At 37.9% G+C, this 9,743-nt stretch overlaps 2 protein-coding genes across 2 annotated transcripts; both read left to right on the top strand.

The window, feature by feature from the left end:
* The first annotated feature begins 242 nt into the window (after positions 1-242).
* On the top strand, positions 243-674 carry LOC142177598 (uncharacterized). Its single transcript, XM_075246802.1, has one exon. It carries the CDS (start codon positions 243-245, stop codon positions 672-674), a length of 432 nt encoding a protein of 143 aa, XP_075102903.1.
* A 1,932-nt stretch (positions 675-2,606) lies between these two features.
* LOC107778673 (uncharacterized) lies at positions 2,607-9,240 on the top strand. The gene is made up of 14 exons (XM_016598961.2): positions 2,607-2,711; positions 2,804-2,911; positions 3,132-3,197; positions 3,316-3,380; positions 4,184-4,281; positions 4,427-4,478; positions 4,707-4,799; positions 5,303-5,413; positions 5,700-5,997; positions 6,300-6,757; positions 6,918-7,027; positions 8,194-8,252; positions 8,328-8,515; positions 8,820-9,240. The coding sequence occupies exons 1-14, from the start codon at positions 2,657-2,659 to the stop codon at positions 9,006-9,008; spliced, it is 1,950 nt and encodes a 649-aa protein (XP_016454447.2). The 5' UTR covers positions 2,607-2,656; the 3' UTR covers positions 9,009-9,240.
* The last annotated feature ends 503 nt before the right edge of the window (positions 9,241-9,743 follow it).

The following is a 9,743-nucleotide window of genomic DNA, read 5'->3' as shown; positions in this document are numbered from 1 at the left end:
CGTATTAGAGTTTTAAGTTATTTTTCACCTTAACAAATGATTTATTTAATCGATTTTAATTTTAACTTTGGGTAAGAACTATTTGGGTAAAGTGGATTGCTAGAGAGGTCTTAGGGGGCACGAAGGGCTCTCTTGGGGGTTATAAAGGGGACTGGTGGTAGAATGGAGAGGTCCAAGGTAAAGTGAAAACTAAGAAAGCTGCTTATTTGAAGCTAGTGAAGAGTACAAACGAGGAGAAAAAAATGACTTATCGGGAGTGTTACAGAAAGGCAAAGAAAGAGGCAAAGTTAGCAGTTACGATGGCTAAGAACGCGGCATTTGCTAGTTTGTACGAGGAGCTCGGGGGAAAAGGCGGGGACAAGAAGTTGTACTGGTTGGCCAAGGTGAGGGAGAGGAAAGCCCGCGACATAGACCAAGTCAAGTGCATCAAGGACGAGGATGGCAAAGTATTGATGGACGAGACACTTATTAGGAGAAGATGGCAGATATACTTCCATAAACTGTTGAACGAGGAGGGGGATAGACGCGTTGTGCTGGGTGAGTTGGAGCACTCCGAGAGTTGGTGGGATTTTGGGTACTATATGTGGATTACGGTAGAGGAGGTGGAAGGGGCGATGCGTAAGATGTGCAGGGGCAGAGCGACAGGGCCAGACGAAATTCCGATGGAATTCTGAAAGAGGGCGAGGCGAGCAGGTTTGGAGTGGCTCACTGGGTTATTTAATGTTATTTTTAAGACGAAGAAGATGCCCGAAGAATAGAGGTGGAGTACGATGGTTCCACTTTACAACAACAAGGGTGATATCCAAAATTGCAACAATTATAGGGGTATCAAGTTATTGAGTCACACTATGAAGGTTTGGGAGAGGGTGGTGGAGGCCAAGGTGAGGAGGTGCGTGTCTATTTCCGAGAATTAGTTTGGATTCATGCCGGGGCGTTCGACTACAAAAGCGATTCATCTAGTAAGGAGATTAGTGGAGCAGTACAGGAAGAGGAATAAGGACTTACATATGTTATTTATTGACCTTGAGAAAGCATACGATAAAGTCCCGAGGGAGGTCCTGTGGAGGTGTTTGGAGGTTAGCGACGTTCCGGTAGCGTACATCAGGGTGATTAAGGATATGTATGATGATGCTAAGACTCGGGTGAGGACTGTGGGTGGTGACTAGGAGCATTTTCCTGTGGTGATGGGGTTGCACCAGGGATCGACTCTTAGCCCGTTTTTATTTGCCTTGGCGATGGATGTACTGTCGCGACACATCCAAGGGGAGGTGCCTTGGTACATGCTATTTGCCGATGATATAGTGTTGATTGACCAGACGCGAAGCGGAGTTAATGCGAGGTTGGAGGTTTGGAGACAGACCTTGGATCCTAAAGGTTTCAAACTGAGTAGAACCAAGACATAATACTTGGAGTGCAAATTTAGTGACGAGACCCATAAAGCAGACGTAGAGGTAAAGCTTGATGCTCAAGTTATCCCCAAGAGAGCGAGTTTTAAGTATCTCAGGTCTATTATCCAAGGTAACAGGGAGATTGACGAAGATGTCGCACATCGCATCAGAGAGCGATGGATGAAATGGAGACTCTCTTCCGGTGTTTTATGTGATAAAAATGTGCCGCCAAGACTTAAGGGTAAGTTTTATAGAGTGGGGGTTCGATCGACTATATTGTATGGGGCTGAGTGTTGGCCAGTCAAGAACTCCCACGTGCAGAAGATGAAAGTAGCAGGGATAAGTATGTTGAGATGGATGTGTGGGTGTACCAGGAGAGATAAGATTAAGAATGAAGCTATCCGGCACAGAGTGGGAGTAGCCTCCGTGGAGGACAAGATGCGGGAGTCGAGGCTGAGATGGTTCAGACATGTTAAGAGAAGAAGCATTGATGCTCCTGTTAGGAGGTGTGAGAGGTTGGCCATGGAGAATTTGAGAAGAGGTCAAGGTAGGCCTAAGAAGTACCGGGGAGAGGTAATTAGACAGGACATGGCGCTGCTTCAGCTCACTCAGGACATGACCCTTGATAGGAGGGTGTGAAGGTCGAGGATTAAGGTAGAAAGTTAGTTGATAGTTTTTAGTTGTTCACCGATAGTCTTAGTAGCATGCATGTCCCTTCATATTCTTAGATTTTTATTACGTTATGTGGTTTTGTTCGCCTCAGGTATTGTATTCCCTGTTGCTATTATTTGGTACTACTTATCCTTTATCTTTTCCTTTTTCTTTTCTCTTCCTTCCTTGCTTTCCTCTTCTTCTTCTTACCCTTTCTGAACCGAGGGTCTATTGAAAACAGCCTCTCTACCTGCATTAGGTAGGGTAAGGTCTACGTACAGACTACTCTCTCCAGACCCCACCTGTTGGCAATATACTGGGTTTATTGTTGTTGTAAGAACTATTTGAGACGGAATATCATTACGATCAGGTCGTGGCTTAAACCAATTTAAAGAAACCAAAAAAAAACATAAAAAGCACGTCGCATCTTTTTAACACGAGGTACTGTTAAAAAAATTAAAAAAGAAAAAGAGAAAACGTAAAACGAAATTCAAAACCACTTCTTTTTCCCGCTTAAATCATCCTTTATAAATAATCGCTCTGTGTCTCCCACTATTTTCTTTCTTCATTTCTCAAAACAAAAAACAAAGGCAAAGTAGCTTACGACGTACATTACAATGGCACCGAAAAAGCGTTCTTCTCTCTTCTCTTATACTACACCTATTCCCATCGGTAAGGGAAAAAAACCTAGATTGCTCCAATTAACAGTTCAATAATTTTTCTCATAAAATCCCTAATTTTCATTATTTTTCTGTTTTTGTCAGTTTTAGGAAATTGTAAGGTTGTTGTGGAAGCTGGGAAATTCTCCTCAGAATTAAACGGAAATAATCTCGAAATATCTTTGGCAAAGAACGCCAAAGTCAAAATCTCTGGTAATAATCTTACTTAGTTTAACATTTTTATTATTTATTTGTTTACTATACTTCTTGGATGGTCATTCAGGTTTTTCTTTAGGATTTAAGTTATGTACACTGATAGTGTAAGTGAATTGTAATATGTGATAGAAGATTAGTTACCATCTTTATCGAGATATTAATTAATGCTTATAATATTTTGAAGTGAGTGGTTTGCTAATGTTAATGTGTTTTGCAGTGGTGGATGATGGGAATTGTTCAAAGGAAGGCGAAATCCCTATGAATAGTGGGTATGAGGAAAATGGTATGGAGTTTTTTGGGATAAATTTCTCTTTTTTGTTTCATTTTATTGAGTTTGTTGTATGTATGATTTTTCTTGATTTGTGAAATGATTGATTTGGTTGTGGGCCTGTGTTGATTAGGTAATTACTGCTTCATGCTCATTAATCCCAAAGATGTTGACGGAAAAACCAAGTCTTTACTTCAGGTATATCCTTTTTTTGTGTATACCAAGTTTGTTTCTAGGTATATTTGAGTGTAGTGTATTTTGTATGTAATTGATTGAATAAAATGCGCCTTAGTGCCAAACTAGTCCGTGTCAGTTATTTGAATTCCTTATATTCATTTTGCTCGGTTCATTCGTCATAATTATACTATTTGTTTGCATATAGTTTTTTATATTGCAGCTGCTTTAGCTTAGCTCTTGGACACAAGTTTTCTCATGAGTTTGGCTACTGTACTTGGAACTTGTTGCGCAAATGGAGAAAATGAAAATAGTATTTTGATAAGAAGATGTAAAAAGAATTTGGTTGGTGTTTCGTCTATAACATCATGCAAATTTGGTGGTTAACATTTCCGAAGTAAATGATCTTTTGGTTAATATTAGCTCAAGTATTTTGGGAGACACCTTCCTACTTGTTTCTATCTATACTCGACAAAGTTCTGCCAGAAAATGGTGGTGGGCATTCTATGTTTGGATTGGATTATGATTCAATATTCTGTGTGCAGAGCATCTACCAATAGATGAATTAGTAACTAGGGGAAAACATGAACATAGGGTGATAGGGAAATCTGTAAAGGCTGTGCAGTTGTGATTACTTAGCCCTTTCTATGTCTGTTGGTTGACAAAATCAGAACACACTGACAAATTATTCGTGTTGTGTAACAAATGAAGGTGGTGTTTTCTTTCTCTGTTGTCTGTGCTTATCTTTTATTTTACCCTGCTTGATAATTGCTGCTTAGACTGAGTTGTTTTCCATCCTCACTTGTTTACTGTCTATGTTGTGGCAGGAAGTATTGAGCATTTATTCAAATGAGCTACCAGCAATGAACTATGCTGCAAACACAGGAAAAGAATCACAATTCCTTGAAAGATGTGTATCAAATGGGTATAAATATGTAGCAGTTAATTCTTCTCTCTGTGCTGATGTTTTTTTCTCATGGTCTTTTAGCATAACCCTGCTTCTGATGTATTTCAATATTTTGTGAATGGATGGGAAAAATCTGCATTTTGAATGCTGATTGCTTTGGCAGGAAGTACTGCACGCTAGTTCTGAAAACCAAGGAGGACATAGAACCTGGGGAAGTATGCTCCGATGATTGCTGTACTAGTACTTGTTATGTGCTTCTTGGTATAAATGGAATAACAAATTCCATCCTATAGGTCATTGAGCTTGGTGGCATGTGTATAGATGATTTCTATGTATTAACATTACTACTTAAATGTACAAGTCAGTGTGCTCGTGAAGGTCTACTGCACTTTGCTTTAACTGAAATTCTGCATCTAATCCTTTTTTATCTTTATATTGTCAAGGTCATTGCTGCAATCACTTATCAAATAGTTCCAGCTGATATGCAATTTGCTGAGGTTCCTCTTGCGGCTGTTAAATCGGTGTACCAACTCAAGGTTCACTAGTTGTTCCCTAGCTTTAATTTGATTTTTATGTTGATTTCTGATTGCCTCTTTGATTCACATACTGGATTAAGACTGGAGTCATTTCTCTCGTGCTTCAAGAGATATGAGTGCAAAATTGCAAATTTTAATGCTGTCAGAACTATGAACTCTGTGAGAAACATAGATGTAGTGTTCTGTTAAACTTGTTAAATTTTTTCATCTTCTTTATTCTTTATGTACTCTTCTCTGCTCTTTATAAGAGAGATGCTTATTACAGACCCAAATTAACCAAATAAGTGTATCCTTTCTTTAATGGTTTATGCTTTTAAATAATATGGTATACATCATTCATTCAATAATTCCTTCATAACTATTCAAAAAGTTTTTTAAAGTTTGAAAAATCCCAACATTTCGCTGCTTTTAAACATCTGCATGCATTAATTTTGACAAATTTCCTAATAGATAATGTTCAATGGTATAGGAACTTGGGACAATATTAACAGCTTGACTTACAGGGGATTGGTCGCTTAATCTATTTGGAGCTGAGGAAAAGATTGCAAGGTGTGGGCGTTCGAACCGTACTTTGCTGGGGAGATAAGGAGTCTGAAGGATTTTGGCTTAAGCAGGTAAACCTTCAATAATGCTTGTATGTGGTTGAACTATAACCAATCATGGCTGGTTTTAGAATATAATACATTACTAAATATGTATAAAAGATTCCCAAAGCATGCTATTTAAGGTAAGTTCCATATTTTTGATGAACTTTATCAAGTCGAAAACAAAATATATCAAAATGCATTACGGTATTTACCTTCTGATAATCCCTCTGCATCAAATAGGTGCATAGATACTGGCTATGCGTATGCTTTCTCTGTTGCTCCTACACTTTATGATAATAAGCAATGTGTGTAGGGGTTTTCAGTTATTGGTCAAGTTGACACGAAAGGCAGAGCTCGCAGGCTCCCCGTTAAGGCTGATATTCGAAAAGCATTGTGTTTTCCTGGCGGTTCAAATCTCATGATTTCTCATTTCAACAAGGACAGCTTACACGATTCTGCAGTGTATCTAAATTTGAAATTCCCCTTAAAGCCTTCAGGAGAGGATTGCCAATCTCCAGTTCTTCAAGAACAAAGAGAAACTGTGTCTGAGGGAAATGACCATTCCCAGGACAGAAATGAGGCAATTAAAAGCATCGGCTCTAACTACTATGGTAAGTGAAGCTACTACCACTTCTGCTAATTCACAGAACCGCATTATTTTCCTCTTGTATTAACTCCATGCTAAGTTATTTATCCTTGCAACAATTACTTTCCTGCACACATCAAAATAATTACTAGCTCCAAGGTAACTTTGTAATCTTATGACCCTTAAATGTCTGGCTGCATCAACGTTATTTTTAGTTACTTTGAATTCAAAAGAAAGTAAGAAACAAAAAATAAGTTTAGAGCATATTGCGACTTCTACAGATCTTTCAATGTGTATCACTATTCTCATTTCTGTATTTCTTTCAAGATTGTCAAGACTTTCAACCTGGAGATGGTGCTGTTGGGAGCAGCAAGCATGGACCTATGGGATTCAATGAAAGCGAACGCCAAGCTTTACTGAAGCAATGTTCTTGTTCAGCATCAGGATCAAAGAAGAGGACTTGGGAAACCTCATACACTTCTGTTAAATCCAAAAAAATAAAGGGAGGACATCAAACTGACTGTGACTTGCATGCTAAGGACAATAGTTTAGAAAGTGATGTGGGGATTAATTTCTCTGCAGTTTCAAAGAGAAAATGTAAGACAGATATTAATCCTAGTGACCGATTAACAAGCCGCTCTCTGGAAAAGAATGCTGAAGAAGCTATAACAGTTAATTTGACATACAAAGGTCACAGTAGCCCAAGCATTTCTTCAAGAGGGACAAACTACAGAATTATGCTGATGAATATTGCTGATGATAATAAAAAAGCAAATTTGACCAAGGTATACTCTAGTTGCCTACTTTTTTCCCAGACACTTCTTTAATAATTGTTTGATGCTTATCCCCTTTCATAATATGAATTTGTAGACTATTTTGACACCTATTTGAGGATTCTTCTCATTTATTATTCCTTTTAAATGCACATTTATGCTGCTTATGCAGATAATCGGAGACCTTGGTGGAGATGTTACTTCTGATGGAAGTGTAAGCACACACGTAGTCACAGGCAAAGTGAGGAAAACCTTGAATTTTTGCTCTGCTCTATGCTCAGGGTGAGTTTCTCAACGCGTGCTGCTTGCTGCAGCCCTGATGGCATTTTAATCTATCTTGACTATTCCATAAATTTGGAGTTGTTATTTTCCTATTTTTTTGTCCACTGTTTCTGCTAGTTCTCCTGTAGTCCTTTATCGGTAGTAATATTGAGGGAAAAACCCAAAACTGATCAAGGGAAATTAAACCAGGAAAGGTAAAAGCATAGAGTTGTGTTAATTCGGCTATGGTACTAGACTACTAGTTCAAAGTAGTCAGAAGTAAGTCCAGGTTTTAAGCCTCTCAATACTGGCCATGGGGATGTGAACTACAGTCGACGAGGAACGATCAAATCAAAGACCAATATTGTACTTTATGCACCATAGTTATACCAAAAGTATATTATGCACCATAGTTACCCAGTTCAGAAGTATAGAAGATGAGATGGATATGCAACTTACATTTTTGAATTTTGAGTGAGTCTTGTCATTCTAACACAGCATAACACAAGATCAAATAGCTACTTGGTTTGCTAGCCTAGGCGTTTCAGGCGGAGGTGAACTGCCCTAAGTCTAAAATTACAAGATGGACTGACTATTGTCCATCCCTTTGTTTTCTCTGCTTATTTCCTGAATACAATTACTAGAGTTTACATCTGATATTTATTTCAGGTTAAGAGATGAGCATTTTCTTTCTTGAGGCTGCTTTAAGCTTTCCTTTCTGAAAAGGACAGTTTCTACAAGATGGACATCTTAAGAGTGCAAAATTGTCACAGCACGTGCAAATAAGAGATCAGGGATCATTTTATGCAAACTGTACATAAAATGTTCCAAACCTATGTGAAAATCTAGGTCTGCATCCATAGGATAAATTTTTGATAGGATGATTTTGGTTGTTGTGCTTTTAGAAAAATATGTAGGATTGTCATGGCTAGAAATAATGCATCATAGTGCCACAAAGTTAAGATACTATCCAAATGTCCGTTTGATTTTTTTTTTAATGTCATATGTACTGTCTTATTTTTCTAAACATATAGACAATACTACGTCATTCACTTCTATCTCTTGTTATTTTTTCCCAGCCTTACTTTTTGGTTTCCAGTATTTGTAACCTAAATTCTTGAAAGTAGCTAGACTCCAGAATTTGATTGCATGTGTTCTTGTTTTTGGTCTTGTGGAAATGCGATCAGAGCTTGGATACTGTCACCAAGTTGGTTGAAAGAAAGCTTCCGGAATGGCCAATTTATAGGTGGGTAAAAACTGTTAAGTTTGACCTTAATTGGACTATTGACACTTGTTGATCATTCCCTGTTGATTTTTCCAGATGAAATGCCATTTATTTTGAGAGATGAAGACTACGAACTGCAGTACAGAACTGAGCTTAAAGGGGTAGTTCTTAGAGCAAAAACATACCCCCAATCTCTGCTCAAGGGGTATGACATATGTCTTGCAGCTCATGTTCATCCTCCAGTTGGTACCTTATCAGACATTGTAAATTCTGCAGGAGGAAATGTGAGTTAATATTTGCTTAATGAGCAAGCAATCTTCAGAATATCCATAATGCCGTTTATATTTTTCCAAAATCATGTCGAACTTGCACTCTCTCCTTCTCTTCCACCATCTGTTATCTAAAATCTACTAAATCTACTGGCTCGACTAATCTGGATTTGCACTTGGTAGGCCAACTAAGGGGAGTAAACTTGTACTTTCTCCGCTTGAGAAAAAAGGACCAAGATGGAAATAATTGAAAATAAGGAGATGGAGCATGTCATTTTTTCCCTGCATTATTTGATGTCATTTCTTACTAAATTCGTAGGTTATACATGGACTAGATCAAGTGAAAGACGATTCTAAAACGATATTCGTTGCATGTGAAGAAGACATGGATGAAGCACTGTCAGCAGTTAAGAAGGGAATATGGACTTTCAGCAGTGACTGGTTTATGAACTGCATAATGAAACAAGAGCTTGACTTAGGAGCTCCTCAATTTGCAGAGTCCCTCTAATGCACAGATTAAGAGCAAAATGATCTGATAAAATATGAAAAAACGTGAATATTTCTGAGGAAGGAAACTTGAAAAATAAAACTTAGGATAGTTTATATGCTCTTTGTTAACAGTTGGGGAGAAACACTTGAGATGTTTCCATTTCTTCTAAATTCTAATATCTTGTCTGTATTTGTAAATGGTTGTAATGGACATTTTTCCTCATCAGGGTTAACTTACTATTGACCAATTGAAGGTTAAATTGTGTTATACTTAAGCATAGGAAATTAGGAATGGCAACAGGTAGGGATTTGTGATGGCACTGTTTAAAAATTTAGTCAGTGTTGGCAAATGCTCGTCATCTGCTTCTTGGTGAATTTTAAATAGCAAAATCAGACATCAAATAGATATTGTACCATATTCTACTATTGTACTAAGAACACAATCAAGATATGATGAATATATGGAAAATACAACTGGAAACATGATGCGAAACAAAAGGCCTAATTAGTGCCTCCTAACAAATCCATTGGACGAGTTAAACTCATCCAACGGGTTTCCATATTCGACCACAATCATAATACACAACTAATGAAGATACAAGCAAAAACAAGAATAAAATGTTGATAGGGGGCAACATGCGCATGCACAATCAGTCTATTTATAAGTCTGACTTCCTGTGAGGACGGTCTGAATTACACTCATATTGTTAACAATTGCTTAACGAGGAACCGCTGGATCATTAACTGTAGCAAA

Source organism: Nicotiana tabacum, chromosome 23, assembly GCF_000715075.1.
Source record: "Nicotiana tabacum cultivar K326 chromosome 23, ASM71507v2, whole genome shotgun sequence".
Taxonomy (NCBI): Eukaryota; Viridiplantae; Streptophyta; class Magnoliopsida; order Solanales; family Solanaceae; genus Nicotiana; species Nicotiana tabacum.
Note: the sequence above shows the minus strand (reverse complement) of the source record. Positions and strands in the feature narration are given on the sequence as shown.

Bases quoted from the DNA above. Each gene is read 5' to 3' on its own strand.
- LOC142177598 (XM_075246802.1), top strand. From the start codon at position 243: ATGACTTATCGGGAGTGTTACAGAAAGGCAAAGAAAGAGGCAAAGTTA.
- LOC107778673 (XM_016598961.2), top strand. From the start codon at position 2,657: ATGGCACCGAAAAAGCGTTCTTCTCTCTTCTCTTATACTACACCTATT. The intron at 4,800-5,302 runs GTTCACTAGTTG...CTTGACTTACAG, and splicing joins AATCGGTGTACCAACTCAAG to GGGATTGGTCGCTTAATCTA. The intron at 5,414-5,699 runs GTAAACCTTCAA...CAATGTGTGTAG, and splicing joins AAGGATTTTGGCTTAAGCAG to GGGTTTTCAGTTATTGGTCA.